At 45.5% G+C, this 19,432-nt stretch overlaps 1 protein-coding gene across 1 annotated transcript in view; it reads right to left on the bottom strand.

Moving 5' to 3' along the window:
• Window positions 1–19,432, bottom strand: part of NGLY1 (N-glycanase 1) — a 60,184-nt gene that overhangs the window by 19,678 nt on the left and 21,074 nt on the right. The window contains exon 4 of the mRNA XM_065398627.1: window positions 14,011–14,173. Coding sequence (XP_065254699.1) covers window positions 14,011–14,173 — 163 coding nt within the window. The remainder of the gene's footprint in view (window positions 1–14,010; window positions 14,174–19,432) is intronic.

Below are 19,432 nucleotides of genomic sequence, written 5' to 3'. Positions count from 1 at the left end.
TGCACTACGTAGGTGCACGCAGCCATGTGCCCCAGTAGTCTTAGGCAGTTCCTTGCTGAGGTGGTGGGGAACTGTCTGAGGCCCTGTATGGTATCCCGAAATGAGCAAAACCTGGCTTCTGGGAGGTACGCCCTGGCTCGGGTAGAGTCCAGGACCGCGCCTATGAACTCTATCCTCTGCACCGGGGACAGGGTAGATTTCTCCTCGTTTAGGAGAAGACCCAGTTCGAGGAAGGTCCTTCTTATAAATTCTACCTGAGCCTCCACCTGGGCTCTTGAGCGTCCCTTGATTAGCCAGTCGTCGAGATAGGGAAAAATTTGTATCTGGCGTTTGCGCAGGAACGCCGCGACAACTGCCATGCATTTCGTGAATACTCGGGGGACGGTCGACAGTCCAAACGGGAGGACAGCAAACTGATAGTGGCCTCTGCTAACCACGAATCTGAGGCAGCGTCTGTGATGTGGGACTATTGTGATATGAAAATACGCGTCCTTCAAGTCGAGGGCGGCGTACCAGTCTCCTGGATCCAGTGAGGGGATAATGGAGGTTAGTGAGACCATGCAAAACTTGAGTTTCTTTACATGCTTGTTGAGCTGTCGCAGGTCCAGGATGGGTCTGAGCCCCCCCCCTTGGCCTTCAGTATTAGGAAATACCAGGAGTAGAAACCCTTGCCCCTTAGCTCCTGAGGAACCTCCTCCACTGCCCCTACCGAGAGGAGGGACTGCACTTCTTGAATTAGAAGTTGCTCATGAGAGGGGTCCCTGAAAGGGGACGGGGAAGGGGGTAGGTGAGGTGGGGGGGTATAGAATTAGATGGAGGACCCAGCGGTCTGAAGTAATTTGGGACCAGGCACGGTAGGTAGAAAGGGGATAGACAGGATGAGAAGGTAAGATGGGAAGGATCGGGGGAGGGATAGCTCAGTGGTTTGAGCATTGGCCTGCTAACCCCAGGGTTGTGAGTTCAATCCTTGAGGGGGCCATTTAGGGATCTGGGGCAAAAATCTGTCTGGGGATTGGTCCTGCTTTGAGCAGGGGGTTGGACTAGATGACCTCCTTAGGTCCCTTTCAACCTTGAGATTCTATGATCCAGAGATCGTACTGGAAAGCCGTCCTTGACCGCACCCTCAAAAGGGTGGTCTAGGCCCAGGTGGGGGTTTTGGCTGGCCAGAGTTTTGCCCAGAGGAGGAAGGTTGTCTCCTCCTAGTACTCCTGTTGCGCCAATGCGGAACATCCTGGCGGTTTTGTGGTTGATAAGGCTGAGGGGCAGGCTGAGGCCTAAAATGCCGGCGCTGAGTAGCCAGCGTGTGAAGTCCCAGCGATCGAAAGGTAGCTCTCGAGTCCTTCAAACTATGAAGTCTCTTATCTGTCTTTTCAGAGAAAAGAGCTGATCCCTCTAAAGGAAGGTCCTGGATGGTCTGTTGGACCTCGTGTGGTAGTCCAGAGACCTGCAGCCAGGAGCCTTGTCTCATCACTACCCCTGTGGCCAGCGTGCGGGAGGCTGCATCTGCCGCGTCCAGAGCCGCTTGTAGTGATGCTCTGGAGACCAGTTTCCCCTCCTCCACGAGTGTGGAGAACTCCACCCGAGTTTCCTGGGGAAGGAGCTCCGCAAACTTAGCCATAGACAAGCAGGTGTTATGCCCGTAGCGGCTTACTATAGCCTGCTGGTTGGCTATCCGGAGCTGCAGGCCCCCAGTCAAATAGACCTTTCGGCCAAATAGGTCCAGTTTCTTGGCGTCCCTGTTTTTTGGGGTGGAGCCCTGAAAACCTTGGCGTTCTCTCTGATGGGCCGCATCGACCACCAAAGAGTCCGGGGGAGGGTGGGTATAATGATGTTCGTAACCCTTAGAGGGAACGAAGTAGTGGCGCTTGGTTTTCTTGGCGTAGGAGCCAGAGAAGCGGGGGTTTGCCACAGATTCTTAGATGTGTCAGTTATAGTTTTAATCAGTGGCAACGCAACCCTGGATGGGCCGGAGGGGGCCAGGATATCAACGACAGGGTCTACATCCTCCTCCACCTCCTCTGCCTGTATCCCCAGGCTTTGGGCGGCCCGCATCAGGAGCTGTTGAAGAACACGGTTGTCCTCCACAGATGTCAATGTAGATGTTCCTGCAACCGCTTCGTCAGGCGAGGAAGAGGATGAGAGAACAGGTAGCGGGCTCTGTTCGCTACCCTCGACACCCCTGGGGTCCCTCGGCACCCAGTGTTCAATCCGTGGGGCCGGAGCTGATAGAGAGTTCGGCATCGCTGTTGGTGCCGGGGCCGACAAGTCCAGCAGTACTGAGGTTGACAGTGTCGGCTGGGTTGGAACCGGAGCCTCCAGCGGTGCCGTTGTCTGGAGAAACGGTGCCGGAGCTGGTTGAAGTATCGGTGCCGGAACTGTCTGAGCCAGCGGTGCTGCTCCTCCAAACGGCGGTGCCGGCGCTGACTGTGGGACAAAGGATGCCAACAACACCGATGCAGTTCTGGACCGCGGACCATGGACTTGGCCCTGGCTCTGATGGTAAGCCCAGGGTGTCCAAAAGGGCTATTGGGCAGGAGGATGCCATTGTTATTGCCACGGTGCTGGGTATGATTGGTAACTCCACCACGACCTGGACCTCCTGCTCCGCGACCTGCTGAAGCGATTAGAGTCTGCCTCCGAGGTCTCCGAGTTGGGGCACCGATCGTTGGCGACTCGGGGTACTGCTCCCATGGAGGAGCAGTACCCTGAGTCGCCAACGATCGGTGCCCCAACTCCGGAGAGCAGTACGGTTCTTGCATTTGCACGGGCGGTGCCGGAGATGGAGACCAGCGGGCCATCATGGCCGGTTTACCCCTGGAGTGGAACAGGGGGCGCGCGGTCGCCGGCAATTTATCCGTCATTTGCGGGGAGGACGGCACCGGGAGGCACATCAAGTCCGAGGCTGCCTCAAATGCCTCCTGTGTCGATGGTGGCTGTATGTCCCCTTGGTCCGGTGACCGGGGGGCGGGGAGGGGTTTGGTTTGGACTCGACTGGACCCCGGCCGGGGCAGGAGTCAACGAAACCCTGGGCGGGAGCAAGGAGGAGCGGTCTGTCCCAATCCGCTTGTGGACGCCACTGATTCTTTAAGTTTCGGGAGGGGTGAGTGGCACATCACTGGCCTCTTCTTTTTTACTGGCACCAGAGATGGTGAGCGGTGCCGTACTGAGGCAGACCCGTGGCGGTGCCGGTGGGCTTTAGAGTCTTTAGCCGGGCCCGTTTCGCGCGCCGTTGGTGCCGTAGCGCTGCGCACCGAGGAGGAGGTGCTCGGTGCTGGGTCAGTGGGTCCTGGGTTGGACTGTGGCCGCAACGCCGCCACCATTAGCAGGAGTTTTAGTCTCTGCTCTCAGTCTTTAAGCGTTCTGGGGCGGAAACCCTTGCAAATGCGGCACTTCTCCTTCTGGTGACTCTCACCAAGGCACCGCAGGCAGGAAGTGTGAGGATCACTCTTGGGCATAAACTTGCCACAGGCCTCGCAGAGCTTAAACCCCGGAGACCCGGGCATACCCGAGGAGGGGGAATGAAACGTCCTAACAACCAACTAACTATAACTATAGGGAAACAACTATTAACAAACTGAGAACTATATACAACTAAGATCTATCAGACACTGCTAAGGCGCTTGCTGCGAGAGCGAGAAAAGTTCCAGCTAGCCGTCACCGGCGCTAAGAAGGAACTGAGGGGGTGGAGGGTCGGCGGGGCCCTATATTGGGTGCCATGAAGGCGCCACTCCAGGGGGCGCCCAGGCCGACCCTACGGACGCTGCTAGGGGAAAACCTTCCGGCTGGCGTGCACGCGCACACACCTGCTTGGAATGGACATGAACAATCACTTGAAGAAGAATAGCTTTTAAGCAACGAATAACAATTGTTTTAACTCCTAAATCCCAAAGGTTTTTTGTTTACCAGAAGCTAGTGGGCAAAAAAATGTGCCAAATATGTTTAATACGAACATACTTTTATAAGTTGTACAGCACTGTGCATATTTTCCAATAATTAAGGTTTGTGAACAAAGTTTTGATTTCATTCATAATTCATTCTTAAGCAAATGTGTCCTTTCAGTTCAACTTATCCAAACTAGAAATTTGCTGTCCGGCCCCATATCTTTCTATTGTCCAGCCAGTTCCCCTATGCTTGAATAACAGAGTCTTCTGTCCTGTTTTTCTGTCTATTTGCAGCAGGTGTTAGAGCCTTCTCTCCTACTTTTGATATCCTATCATCTGGAACAGCCTCATTGCACCTAATTGACTGATTTTTAAAATCCAATTTTGAGACCCATCTCTTCTTTGTTCTGATTCCTCACCACCTTTAACTTAAAAATATTTTGAATACTATGCCCTGAGTCTTCCTCTGTCCCCCATTCACAAATGTTCTCCATAAATCTGAAATTTGCTCCTTCATAACCTAGATCACATCACAGTCACAGACGTTAATGCCTATACAATATTTTATCTGTTTGCTTGTTTGCATTTACAAATTGGACTAACTGTAATGTGATATTTTTATAACAAAGATGCTATACAAAACCAAAGTTGCACTCTATTTTCAACATTCTGAAAAAAAGATGTGGTGTGCAGAGATGATCCATGTTGGTGAACTAGAGTGATTCATACTAAATGAGGATATTGATATAATAGGCATCCCAGAAACTTGGTGGAATGAGAATCATAGAATCATAGAATATCAGCGTTGGAAGGGACCTCAGGAGGTCATCTAGTCCAACCCCCTGCTCAAAGCAGGACCAATCCCCAGACAGATTTTTTTGCCCCAGATCCCTAAGTGGCCCCCTCAAGGATTGAACTCACAACCCTGGATAATCAATGGGACACAGTAATACCAGGGTACAAAATATATCGAAAGGTCAGAACAGGCTGTGCTGGTGGGGGAGTGGCACTATATGTGAAAGAAAGCATAGAATCAAATAAAGTAAAAACCTTAAATGAAACAAACTGTACCATAGAATGTACGATAGAATCTATATAGATAGTAATTCCATGCTCGAATAATAAGAATACAGCAGTAGGGATATACTACCAATCGCCTGACCAGGATGGTGACAGTGAAATGTTCAGGGAGATTAGAGAGGCTATAAAAATAAAAAGCTCAGTAATAATGGGGGATTTCACCTATCCCCATATTGACTGGGTACATGTCACCTCAGGACAGGATGCAGAGATGAAGTTTCTTGATACCTTAAATGACTGCTTCTTTGAGCAGCTAGTCCTGGAACCCACAAGAGGAGAGCCAATTCTTGATTTAGTCCTAAGTGGAGCACAGGATCTGGTCCAAGAGGTGACTATAGCTGGACTGCTTGGTAACAGTGACCATAATATAATTAAATGTAATATCCCTGTGGCGGTAAAGTTAGTTAAACAGAAATTAAAAGGTACAGTGCCAAAAGTGAAATCCCTGCAAGCTGCATGAAAACTTTTTAAAAACACCATAATAGAGGCTCAACTTAAATGTATACCCCAAATTAAAAAACATAGTAAGAGAACCAGAAAAGTGCCACTGTGACTAAACAACAAAGTAAAAGAAGCAGTGAAAGGCAAAAAAGCATCCATTAAAAAGTGGAAGTTAAATCCTAGTGAGGAAAATAGGAAGGAGCATAAACTCTGGCAAGTGAAGTGTAAAAATATAATTAGGAAGACCAAAAAAGAATTTGAAGAACAGCTAGCCAAAGACTCAAAGTAATAGCAACAAATTTTTTAAGTACATCAGAAGCAGGAAGCCTGCTAAACAATCAGTGGGGCCACCGGACAATCGAGATGCTGAAGGAGCACTCAAGGATGATAAGGCCATTGCTGAGAAACTAAATGAATTCTTGGCATCGGTCTTCACAGCTGAGGATTCCCAAACTTAAGCCATTCTTTTTAGGTGACAAATCTGAGGAACTGTCCCAGATTGAGGTGTCATTAGAGGAGGTTTTGGAACAAATTGATAAATTAAACAGTAATAAGTCACCAGGACCAGATGGTATTCACCCAAGAGTTCTGAAGAAACTCAAATGTGAAATTGCAGAACTACTAACTGTAGTTTGTAACCTATCATTTAAATCAGCTTCTGTACCAAATGACTGGAGGATAGCGAATGTGATGCCAACTTTTAAAAAGGGCTCCAGAGGTGATCCTGGCAATTACAGGCCAGTAAGCCTGACTTCAGTACCAGGCAAATTGATTGAATCTATAGTAAAGGACAGAATTGTCAGACACATAGGGGAACATAATTGTTGGGGAAGAGTCAACAGGGTTTTTGTAAAGGGAAATCATGCCTCACCAATCTACTAGAATTCTTTGAGAGGGTCTTCAAGCATTTGGCCAAGGGGCATCCAGTGGATATAGTGTACTTAGATTTTCAGAAAGCCTTTGACAAGGTCCCTCACCAAAAGCTCTTAAGCAAAGTAAGATGTCAGGGGATAAGAGGGAAGGTCCTCTCATGGATTGGCAACTGGTTAAAAGATAGGAAACGAAGGGTAGGAATAAATGGTCAGTTTTTAGAATGGAGAGAGGTAAATAGTAGTGTCCCCTAGCGGTCTGTACTGGGACCAGTACTATTCAACACATTCTAAATGCTCTGGAAAAGGGGTAAACAGTGAGGTGACAAAATTTACAGATCATACAAAACTATTGAAGATAGTTAAGTCCAAAGCAGACTGCAAAGAGCTACAAAGGGATCTCACCAAACTGGGTGACTGGGCAACAAAATGGCAGATGAAATTTAATGTTGATAAATGCAAAGTAATGCATATTGTAGTTCTCTGAAAACATCCACTCCGTGTGCAACGGCCATCAAAAAAGCTAACAGAATATTGGGAAGGAAGAAAGAAGAGCAGCAAAATACAGACCTTGAACTTCAGAAAAGCAGACTTTGACTCCCTCAGGGAACTGATGGGCAGGATCCCCTGGAAGGCTAATATGAGAGGGAAAGGAGTCCAGAAGAGCTGGCTTTATTTTAAAGACGGCCTATTGAGAGCGCAGGATCAAACCACCCTGAGGTGCAGAAAGAATAGCAAAGATGGCAGGCGACCAGCTTGGCTTAACAGAGTGATCTTAAACACAAAAGGGAAGCTTACAAGAAATGGCAACTTGGACAGATGACTAGGAAGAAGTATACAAATATTGCTCGAGCATGCCGGAGTGTAATCACAATTGGAGTTGCAGCTAGCAAGGGATGTGAAGGGTAACAAGAAGGGTTTCTACAGGTATGTTAGCAACAAGAAGAAGGTCAGGGAAAATGTGGGACCCTTACTGAATGGGGGAAGCAACCTAGTGACAGATGATGTGGAAAAAGCTGAAGTACTCAATGCTTTTTTTGCCTCCATCTTCACAGACAAGGTCAGCTCCCAGACTGCTGCACTGGGCAGCACAGTATGGGGAGGAGGTGAGCAGCCTCCTGGTTAAGGCAGGGGTGGGCAAACTACGGGCCGCGGGCCACATCCAGCCCATCAGATCTTTTAATCTGGCTCTCAGCTCCCGTCAGGGAGCGAGGTCAGGGGCTTGCCCAACTCTGGCACTCTAGCGCAGCTCCCGGGAAGCAGCCGGCGTGACCTCCCTCCGGCTCCTACATAGTACGCGGAAGAACGGCCAGGGAGCTCTGCGTGCTGCCCCATCCGCTGGCGCCGCCCCCGCAGCTCCCATTGGCCGTGGTTCCCAGCCAATGGGAGCTGTGGGAGCAGCCCCTGCGGACAAGGCAATGCGTAGAGCCGCTGGGCTGCGCCTCCGCGTAGGAGCCGGACGGGGGACACGCTTCCAAGAGCTGCTTGAGGTAAGCACCGGCTGGAGCCTGCACCCGAGGCCCCCCTGCGCCCCAATCCTCTGCCCTGATCCCCCTCCCGCCCTCTGAACCCCTTGGTCCCAGCCCGGAGCACCCTCTTGCACCTCAAACACCTCATCCCCAGCCCCACCCCAGAGCCCGCACCCCCAGTTGGAGCCTTCACACCCCCCACCACGTATCCCAACCCACTGCCCCAGCCCTGATACCTCTCCCACCCTCCGAACCCCTCAGTCCCAGCCTGGAACACCCTCCTACGCCCCAAACCCCTCATCCCCAGCCCCACCCCAGAGCCCGCACCTCCAGCTGGAGCCCTCACCCCCCCCCGTACCCCAGTCCTCTGCCCCAGCACTGATCCCCCACCCACCCTCTGAACCCCTCAGTCCCAGCCTGGAGCATCCTCCTTCACCCCAACGCCCTCATCCCCAGCCCCACCCCATAGCCCGCACCCCCAGCCGGAGCCTTCCCCCCTCCCACACCACTCCCCCCAATGTTGTAAGAATTCATGGCCCGCCATACAATTTCCATACCCCGATCTTTGAAAACTCGTGGCAATCGGGAGAGATCCCGGATGATTGGAAAAAGGCAAATATAGTGCCCATCTTTAAAAAAGGGAAGAAGAAGAATCTGGGGAACTACAGACCGGTCAGCCTCACCTCACTCCCTGGAAAAATCCTGGAGCAGGTCCTCAAGGAATCCATTTCAAAGCACTTGGAGGAGAGGAAGGTGATCAGGAACAGTCAACATGGATTCACCAAGAGCAAGTCATGCCTGACCAACCTGATTGCCTTCTATGATGAGATAACTGGCTCTGTGAATATGGGTAAAACGGTGGACGTGATCTACCTTGACTTTAGCAAAGCTTTTGATTCCGTCTCCCACAGTATTCTTGCCAGCAAGTTAAAGAAGTATGGATTTGGATGAATGGACTATAAGGTGGATAGAAAGCTGGCTAGATTGTCAGGCTCAACGGGTAGTGATCAATGGCTCGATGTCTAGTTGGCAGCTGGTATCGAGCGGAGTGCCCCAGGGGTTGGTCCTGGGTCTGGTTTTGTTCAACATCTTCATTAATGATCTGGATGATGGTATGGATTGCACCCTCACCAAGTTTGCGGATGACACTAAGCTGGGGGGAGAGGTAGATATGCTGGAGGGTAGGGATAGGGTCCAGAGTGACCCAGACAAACTGGAGGATTGGGCTAAAAGAAATCTGATGAGGTTCAACAAGGACAAGTTCAAAGTCCTGCACTTAGAATGGAAGAATACCATGCACTGCTACAGGTTGGGGACCGACTGGCTAAGTGGCAGTCCTGCAGAAAAGGACCTGGAGATTACAGTGGATGAGAAGCCGGATCTGAGTCAACACAGTACTGTAGGTGGGGGGGGGAACAGGGGAGCGGCCGCTCCCGCACCGAGCACAAGTGGTGCCTTTTTAATTTTACTCACCCGGGAGCGGGGGGGAAAAAAGGCGCCACCCACTGCGGCGCTTTTACTGATGGGGCGGCGCTCCGGGACCTTTACTCGCTTCGGGTGTCTTCGGTGGCACTGAAGCTTCATCGCCGAAATGCCGCCGAAGACCTGCGGCGCGAATGAAGGTCCCGCCGCCAAAGACCTGGAGCGCTGCCCCGTCAGTAAAAGCGCCGCAGCGGGTGGCGCCTTTTTTCCCCCCACTCCCCATCTTCCCTCCACCTGGCTACGCCACTGAGTCAACAGTGTGCCCTTGTTGCCAAGACGGCTAACAGCATATTGGGCTGCATTAGTAGGAGCATTGCCAGAAGATCGAGGGAAGTGATTATTCCCCTCAATTCGGCACTGGGGAGGCCACATCTGGAGTATTGCGTCCAGTTTTGGGCCCCCCACTACAGAAAGGAGGTGGACAAATTGGAAAGAGTCCAGCGGAGGGCAACAAAAATGATTAGGGGGTTGGAGCACATGACTTATGAGGAGAGGCTGAGGGAACTGTGCTTATTTAGTCTGCAGAAGAGAAGAGTGAGGGGGGATTTGATAGCTGCTTTCAACTACCTGAAGGGGGTTCCAAAGAGGATGGAGCTAGGCTGTTCTCAGGGGTGGCAGATGACAGAACAAGGAGCAATGGTCTCAAGTTGCAGTGGGGGAGGTCTAGGTTGGATATTAGGAAAAACTATTTCACTTGGAGGGTGGTGAAGCACTGGAATGGGTTACCTATGGAGGTGGCAGAACCTCCATCCTTAGAGGTTTTTAAGGCCCGGCTTGACAAAGCCCTGGCTGGGATGATTTAGTTGGTGTTGGTCCTGCTTTGAGCAGGGGGTTGGACTAGATGACCTCCTGAGGTCTCTTCCAACCCTAATCTTCTATGATTCTATGAATCATTAAGAAAGGGATAGATAATAAGACAGAAAATATCATATTGCCTCTATATGAATCCATGGTACACCCACATCTTGAATACTGCATGCAGATGTGGTTGCCCCATCTCAAAAAGATATATTGAAATTGGAAAAGGTTCAGAAAAGGGAAACAAAAATGATTAGAGGTATGGAACAGTTCCATACGAGGAGAGATTAATAAGATTGTGACTTTTCAGCTTGGAAAAGAGACGACTAAGGGGAGATATGATAGAAGTCTATAAAATCATGACTGGTGTGGAGAAATAAATATGGAAGTGTTATTTACTCCTTCTCATAACACAAGAACTAGGGGTCACCAAATGAAATTAATATGCAGCAGATTTAAAACAAACAAAAGGAAGTATTTCTTCACACAACGCACAGTCAACCTGTGGAACTTCTTGCCAGAGGATGTTGTGAAGGCCAAGACTATAACAGGGTTCAAAAAAGAACTAGATAAATTCATGGAGGATAGGTCCATCAGTGGCTATTAGCCAGGATGGGCAGGGATGGTGTCCCTAACCTCTGTTTGCCAGAAGCTGGGAATGGGTGACAGGGATGGATCACTTGATGATTACCTGTTCTGTTCATCCCCTCTGGGGCACCTGGCACTGGCCACTGGCGGAAGACAGGATACTGGACCTTTTTAGCATTATACAAATTAAAAATGTTCCATAAATGATTCAACTGAATTAGCATCTACTGCTTATATACTGGATATGCTTTGAGTCTATTTTACTGCTACCTTTTCTCTGAGCTGTTTGCCAGAAACTAAATGAGGTAATTTCAATCGAAGGACAATTTTTCTTTCTGTTGGTTAGTGGTGAATATAATGATGCCCCTCTATGGAAAGAAAATTGCTACTATTACATAAATATTGTTCTCTGGGTTCATAAAGTAAATCCTGCATAAAAATAATGACAAATATGATCTGTTTCAACAAGAAATGATTGTTTGAAAATACCCAGATATCACAGAAGTTAAAAGTATGCACAATTCTGGTCAATTTACATTGCTAATGCCGGTGGCCAATGAGGATAAAGACAAGCATTGTAATCTCTTGTTCAAATGACCATAACTTTATCAGAGTAGTCTTTATGAGCCAAAATGCCTATGACTTTTACTTCTTCTTCAAAATCCCAAAGGTTTTTTGGATCTGCCTGTAATAACTGTTCTCCGACAGCAATGGTAATTTCTCCAGGTGGCTGTCTTAATACAACAGTGACAGATTTACAAGGAAACAGGAAGGGTAGATTATTTCTCAGCAACAGTAGCTACTCCCTTCCATACAGCCCATTCTCAATGGAGTCTGTCTTTCCATACAGCTTTTAAAATTAAAGTTAACACACTACCTCTGCTTTTAAGTTGTCATTGCCTAACAAATGGCAACTTTTTCCTCATATTCTTTTACACCTGAGTTTAAGGTGCAAGGTCTGAAACCTTGAGTGCTGCTTTGGACACTTCAGCTGTAGAAGCTGGGATCACATGAACACAAGCCCCATCCCCCTTAAAGCAGAGTGGATAAAAATCATTATTTAAAAAAAATATCAAAAACATCAATTTTTTGGTTTAAATCAACTGTTTAAAGTTAAATAATATTTATTGTTTACATGTTACTAGTTAGTTCTTTCCCTCCATTTTAGTCTCAAATTGCTATAGCGGATGTTTTGTAGTAATTTCTTTAGTTTCCTAATTGTTAGAAGAATTTCATATTTTACTTAGTGATTTCTTTCTTTTAGGTAATTCCATACTTTAAATGCTCAGTGAAAACATTTTAGTAATATTATTATGAGAACACAATCTCACACATAAGACTTATAAGCGAATACCCCATCCTGTATTTGTAGGGCCATACCAAATTCACGCTCCATTTTGATCAATTTCACGCTCATAGGATTTAAATCTGAAATTTCATGGTGTAATTTTAGGGGTCCCAAAAATGAGTTGTGGGCGGGAGGGTCGCAAGGTTATGTAGGGGGGATTATGGTACTGCTACCCTTACTTCTGCACTGCTGCTGGTGGCTTTGCGGCCTTCAGAGCTGGGCAGCTGGAGAGCAGCGGCTGCTGGCCGCGAGCCCAGCTCTGAAGGTAGAACTGCCGCCAGCAGCAGTGCAGAAGTAAGGATGGCATGGTATGGTATGGTATTGCCACCCTTACGTCTGCACTGCTGCTGGCAGTGCTGCCTTCAGAGCTGGGTGCCTGGCCAACATCTGCCGCTCTCCGGTTGCTCTGAAGGCAATGCAGAAGTAAGGGTGGCAATACCATGACCCCCCTGCAACTCCCTTTTGGGTCAGGACCTCCTATATGAGAAACACTGGTCTCCCCCGTGAAATCTATAGTATAGGATAAAAGCACACAAAAGACCAGATTTCATGGGGGGGAGACCAGATTTTACAGTCCGTGATGCATTTTTCGTGGCCATGAATTTGGTAGGGCCCTATGTATTTGTAACCAACATAACCTTGTAATATACTGAACTTCCACAAGTAAAGAAAGCTGAAATTCTCTGATACTCTTCCATCAGGGTATACAGTTTGAAGTCAATAGGACTTAGGAACATAAGTCACTATGGTACTTTTGAAAATCCCACCTTTTGGTGCCTAAATCTGGGTATGGAAGGCTAATTTTACACTCCTTTTTTTTTGGAATTTTTTGGCTTGTGTGCATAAAAATTCAAAATAAATTTCTTAACATCTTGAAAGTCTAACTTTTCACTGTTAAAACTGAAGCAGTTTTGTTTTGAAGTGACAAAGATTTTATGCCACAAAGAGTAGTTTTTATTAAAAATACAGTTTTAGATTCTGATGCTGCAAACACATGCATGCACTTCACTTTAGGCATGTAATCAAAAGGATTATTCATGTGAATGAAGTCACATACTTGTTTGCAGGATCAAGGCCTTAACTTCCATTATTTTGGTTTTTGCCTATTGTATTTCTATAAAATTTAGAAAAGACAGACTACCAAAAGTGGTGTTTTAAAAAGAAACAGCATTTGTAATTTAGTTCATTATACATTTTAAAGTAAAGTTAAAATAGAACAAGTTTTCAAATTAATTTTACACTGTCTCAAGATGACCTGAATCAATGATTTAAAAAAAATAAACAGTGATTTTAATCAATGATTTAAATTGCTCTGCCTTTCCTTCAAAACATACATTTATTATCTTCATTCTACTCCAGATGCAAGCAGCTAAGCAATATGTACAGAATCCTGCTGCCTCCAATGCTATTTGCTGCTAGTTCAGAAATCTGGATTCAAGTACTGTAAATTTCCTTTGCTCTCTCATCCCGCCTCCCTTCCCCAGCCATGAACAGATGGACAGCAGATGGACAAAAAAGAAAAGCATGTAAAGGAAGAGAAAATACAAAATTTAAGATATCAGTGAACAGAGGATGAGGAGAGGACAGATGAGAATGGAAGACAGGACAGAGGGTTAATAAATTTAAGAAATGGTTCAGCTGAACTGAATTTATGAAACCTCTCAAAGCCCCATCTGTACAGAATACAGTACTTTGCTTCAGCCTGTGCACACATGAATTTTGAATCCATATGATGTGCTGGTACTCAACAGGTTAATCTAAAGGACAGAAGAAATGTGAGCCTCAAAATTTCATCTAATATGATTTTAAACAGAGAAAACAAACCTAAACTGATAATTAGCATTAATTCTCCAAGCACTTTTCTTTTTTGACAAAGATGATAAACTAATTGAATAACATGGCATACTACATACATTCTGAATACTAGTGTAGTTTAAAACTAGTATTCTGAACTCACAAAAATATGACGACAATCCTAGTCTATAAACATGCACATTACGCCCAAATGTTTAACCTAATATTTTTAGTGTCTCGTAAATTGTCAGAACTAATACCTTCATCCACTTTTTTGGCTTGTGCTAACTTTTCTTGAGCTCTCTCTTTCAATGCTTGGACAGGAATAGAAGCCAATGCTTTCTTCTGAAGAGACTGGTTCTCATACACTTGCACATGCTGAAAGTTTGATTGAAGGGTTTTAAAGAAGATTGTTTCAGCCTCCTAATATGGAAAAAATATAGGTATTATTACAATCTATGCAAACCATTTTCTAGTAATTGGATGATTTCAAAACATCTGGTCTTGGTTCATTAATGTGTAAGCTTGTTTGTATATTTATTATAGAGTTTCTGATCATGACTCCATAGTTAAGGTTGCATTACAGATTTCAGTTAAAAGGAGTTTTAAACTGTAAAAATATGAACAACATGGCTAAAATTAAAACACAGAATGTAAACTTTGAGCACTATTTGAATTTTTCATGATGGTTTGATTGAAAAATGGACTGGATACAGAGAGAAGTAAGAACTCAAAAATAACCCTTTTGGCAATTTTTCACTGGATTGTCTCACTTTTCTTTGTATGCCATTTCCAAGGAATCTAAAATACTCAGATTGTGGGATCTGTCCTTTCTGCACATTGTTGCTCCTCACGTGCTGATTCCCAGAGTACCAGTTATACATAGCTGTGCTTGACTAGAGAGCGTTTTATAGCTTTTTAGCCATAATGGAAAATGTATGTGTCAAGCTGAAGCTGCTGAATTTGACAACATAGCAGCCACAGCACAAATAATGCGGTGAAAGAGAGTGAGTTAGCATACCTCTATAACCAAGGGGATAATTCCCAGAACTAGGAAGGAGGAGACCAAGAGTTTAAAGCTAACTGTTCTTTGTATTTCCATGCAAGTCACAACCAGCAAAGAGCTGCTGAAAAAACCTTTATTGGAAGTAGTGATGCCTATTGTTAAGGCTTCTGAGCACTTCTTGTTATAAGACCCTGAGTGCTGGAATGAAACTCAGGAGACCTGGATTCTAATCCCAGATCTCCCACCCTCAGCTTGTTCACTGTAGCAGATTGACTAAACCAGTTTTGGTTATTAACCACTATAATTTCTAACCACTATAATTGCACTCCCCTCTTGTTGGGATTCCCTCTGAGACCTCCTTCCACACGGCTTTCCTAGAACTTAGTTCAACTTCAGATTCTGTCACTCATATTTTTAGTTGGCATACAGCAAAGCTACGCTGAGATGATTACACTCAAGCATAGTGGGTTGGTATAGGGCAGGGGTTGGCAACCTTTCAGAAGTGGTGTGCCGAGTCTTCATTTATTCACTCTAATTTAAGGTTTCGCGTGCCAGTCATACATTTGAATGTTTTTAGAAGGTCTCTTTCTATAAGTCTGTAATATATAACTAAACTATTGTTGTATGTAAAGTAAATACGGTTTTTAAAATGTTTAAGAAGCTTCATTTAAAATTAAATTAAACTGCAGAGCCCCCCGGACCGGTGGCCAGGACCCGGGCAGTGTGAGTGCCACTGAAAATCAGCTTGCGTGCCGCCTTCGGCACACGTGCCATAGGTTGCCTACCCCTGGTATAGGGCATACCACACATCCAAAGTTACACTGCAAACCTCTTTCTTTATATACATTTATACATTATATTGCATTTACTATGCATTGCATCATATATTTTGGGATTGACTTTGTAGGAAACAATCCCTGTACAGCACACACTGTCCATACATGATTTACTTTTTACCTCATCTTATATTCCAGGCTCATTTTAGTTAGTTATTTTATCCATTATAAATGGTTTCCTGGGGTTCCCCCTTATTTTAGCTAGTACAGACATTCTGCTTTCAGCCTACTGATCCTAATCCTGTCTCCCAAAAAATGAAGCCTCACCCATGTCCAATTAGTCATGTCAAGCCAGGTCTACACTTTTCAGAGCCAAGTACAGAATCCAGGATTCCTAATCACCAATATTCTACTGCTGACTAGTAAACAGTTGTGTCAGCCACTCAGAAAGCACATGTCAAGTTCTCATTCAGTGACTAATCCACAAAGTGGCTAGCAATTATTAGCCACTGAATTGGCCTAAGATAGCAATTTGAAGATCAAGGGGTTCAAAGCCTGCTGCTGATTTATACGGACAGATGGCACTGTGTGGTTCACACAGTGAAAAGACTTCTTTTAACTTTGTACTTAAATTCAATCTATAAATTATGGTGGGAATCAACAAAATATACGTTTCACATTTCAGCTGTTTGTCACACATTTTGCTTGTATGATGCACTGGTCAATGTGTGGGTTGTGTGCCTCTCCATGCCCGAGGCTCTGAGTCTGATAGCTCTGAACTTCAGAGGCTAGTTCTTCAGCATAAACTGTAACCGTTCATGTTTTTAGCTCTGGACCTTCAGCCCTGGTGTCAATCACGATGGTGGTTGTCACATATTGGCAGGTTTGAAGGTTGAGAAGCATGCTCCAGGCATATCATAGCCTCTCACACCCTTCAGGAGGGTCAACATAGTCAGGGGCAGCTTTAGCAACACAGCTTCTCCTTCCAATTCCCAAGCAGCTGCAGCTCCCTTTCTCCCTGATTCTTGGCAGCTATCCACTGAGGTACCCTAAAGCCTATATAAAAAACCTAGGAAATCAACTAACAAAAACAATGTTTAGTAGCAATTAAGGGCACACCCCAGCCACTTAGAACCTTAAAAGCATGGATATAAGAAGTTACGGTAGAAGTCTCTTGTATGCTCTGCCACCTTCATTGCCTACAACACAGTTGATAATGGATTCCAACACACCATAAGGCTTTCACTTCCTCATCTAACAAATACCCAAAAGCAATATATGTCCCAACTTCATCAAACTTGCACTCTTAGGGATATGCATATTATAGGCATTAGTAACAACATTACTAATTTTCTTTCTTGTCACCAGGGGGAAGGGTGTTGGACAGTTATTCTAAAAGCAAGACTAAAGCCTACAGCAAGGCCAGCATAGTCCTAGAGCTGAGGTGCAAGCGATTTGGCATTGACAAAAGTGGTTCATGGCCATTGCCACAGTCACAATGGATAGGCTTTACCTACTTCTTCCTTTCTGAGAGAGAGCTCAGATTAGAGGTCCATTTTCCCATACTGTATGAAGGAAATAGGAATGGGACTTAAGGAGCATGACCTTGTTCATTTTTGATAGGGCCCTGACCTGGTCACTATGCCCCCTGGTCCACAAATTATGGAGTATCCCAAGATTGGGTGTGTGTGTGTCAGTCATCAGTTGATGCAGAACTCATATAAGTACCAGGGCATACAGATACTCATGTCCTTCTGTTTCATCTATTTGTTGTGTGGGATAGGGTGAAGATTACTGGGGTAATGGTGGGAGACTATCAAGCTCAACATTGCATTTCCAACTGTCTCTTTTGGCTCAAGAACTGGCAACATGGCTTGGGGCTGGTCTCCTCTGGTGCCATCTAGCTGCTAGATTTGAGACTTTAATTCCCCCTACCCCCCATGCACATTTACTAACAATGAAGGATCAACACTGAATTAGCCTGCGTGGCAATTCCCATATTATTCTGTCTACTTTAGCCTTCCTCCCCCCACAACAACCTTATGTTTTGTGTGGCTGTTCACATCCTTCCTTTCTCCTCTCCCAGCTCCAATAAAAACCAAACAAATAAATAAATTTAATAAAAAATGTTCACATTAAAAAAAATGAACAAAACAAAACTGGAGATGGATATTTGAATGATTAATTTCAGCATGCTTTTGGACTTCAGACTTGTGTTCTTATGCCTCAACATCTATGGTGTCTTTGCTGAGATGCTCCTTCCTTATCTCACATTTGCTGTCAGACTGTATCTGTTCCTTCCCCTCTTTTGTATAGCTTTTTTATGGCTCTGCAGGAAGGAATGATGGTTGAATCAGAGGGCTCCTCCTTTAGGAAGGATTATAGGGCACAGTATGCTTCAGGGGGCTTTCAAGAGGGTAGCAATTTATTGGCCTGCATCATAGATGGCCTTCACCTGGGGGACATGGTTAGTTTTGGTGCATGACCAACTTATCTACAATTTCAGCATCAGCACTCGCTCATATACATTAAACCTCACTGTCCCTTGGCTTACAGACATCAATGTGGTTGTGGACAAGGACATTTAAGCTACTAATCTAAAATAAGTGGGTCTGCTGCCTCCACTGAAAAAGGCTGTTACATCATCTGTACTACTCTATTAGGCAATCTGCTGTTAGTTTGGTTAGATACATGCAGACTGGTAGTTGCCTGATCAAAAATATCATCAAGTTATGAAAGCTTTTTGCCCATTCAGCCAGGAGCTGTGGATGTTGATGCAGAAGAGCATCCCTTCCGATTACCTCCAACTATTGGGTCTGAATGAAGTACATCTCTTGGATGTTGGGAGCTGATGTCATTATTTCCATGGTTTATTTCAGTGCAATGTTCTACTGTTTCTCTTTTTGGCTTTCATATCTAGCTAGAATCCAACTTCTATAAACTCATTCTGTGTCCTATACATAGAATTATATATTTCTGAGATTACCTGTTTGTCCTAACTCCTCCTTAATGATTTTGTTCAATCTGGCTGTTTCCTAGGAAGATTCTGTCCTGAGTTATTGGGCTCACTTTAAAACAAAGTCCTGTGTAACAGGATGGTTTGCTCCTTCAAGGGTCAGAGCATCTGGAGCCAGAGGCTCTTTAACAACAGGTGTTTGGGCCTCGTAGAGGTGTTATCAGACCCAGCTGGGAAAGAGTCAGGTGACAGTTTGATGAGCACCTGATTCCCATAAAGGCTGAAAGAGCTCAGTTAAGGAGAACTATAGAAGCAAGCTGGTGCTTGTTCTGGGGGATGCCCAAGCAGACTGTTTCTAGACTGGAGAAGAGCTGCCAGGAGGAAAGCCTGTGGGTCGGGGAAAGGTTGAACTGCTTTTTTGGGAGATCTGCTAAAGACTGTCAATACAACCAATAAACAGTGCTCTGACAAAAGGGCCTGAACAGATGCTAGGCGGGGCATTAATCCTTTCTGTGATGGGGAGACAAGTCAACAGACTACACGCTAAGACTCTTTAATAAGGTATCGAGATTACAGATGTTATTGCTCATGTCTGGACTGTATGAGTATTCACAAAGCACTCATTAAACTCTCCGAAGTCCTGTCACAGTATGCACTAGGCTCACTGCTAAAACTAGAATTAACTTCCTTGGGGCAATCACTTATTCAATTGTTCTTGGTAAGTAATCTGGAGGGGATAGTCCCTCGACATTATAGGCAGCAGCAGTTTCTCCCTGCAGAATGGAATTTAGAAGTTTATCAAAGCAATTCAATGAGCTCTAGGTCCTGTGCAGTCAGATCTGATTCTCAGCTGCCATTCAGTGTTCCACTGACTGAGATGTAAACTTCTGGCAAAAATTAAATAGTGCTGAAGTGGATTATCTGGATTATCTGGATTTGAGTTG

Source organism: Emys orbicularis, chromosome 2, assembly GCF_028017835.1.
Source record: "Emys orbicularis isolate rEmyOrb1 chromosome 2, rEmyOrb1.hap1, whole genome shotgun sequence".
Lineage (NCBI taxonomy): Eukaryota > Metazoa > Chordata > Testudines > Emydidae > Emys > Emys orbicularis.
This window is presented reverse-complemented; position numbering and strand designations above follow the sequence as displayed.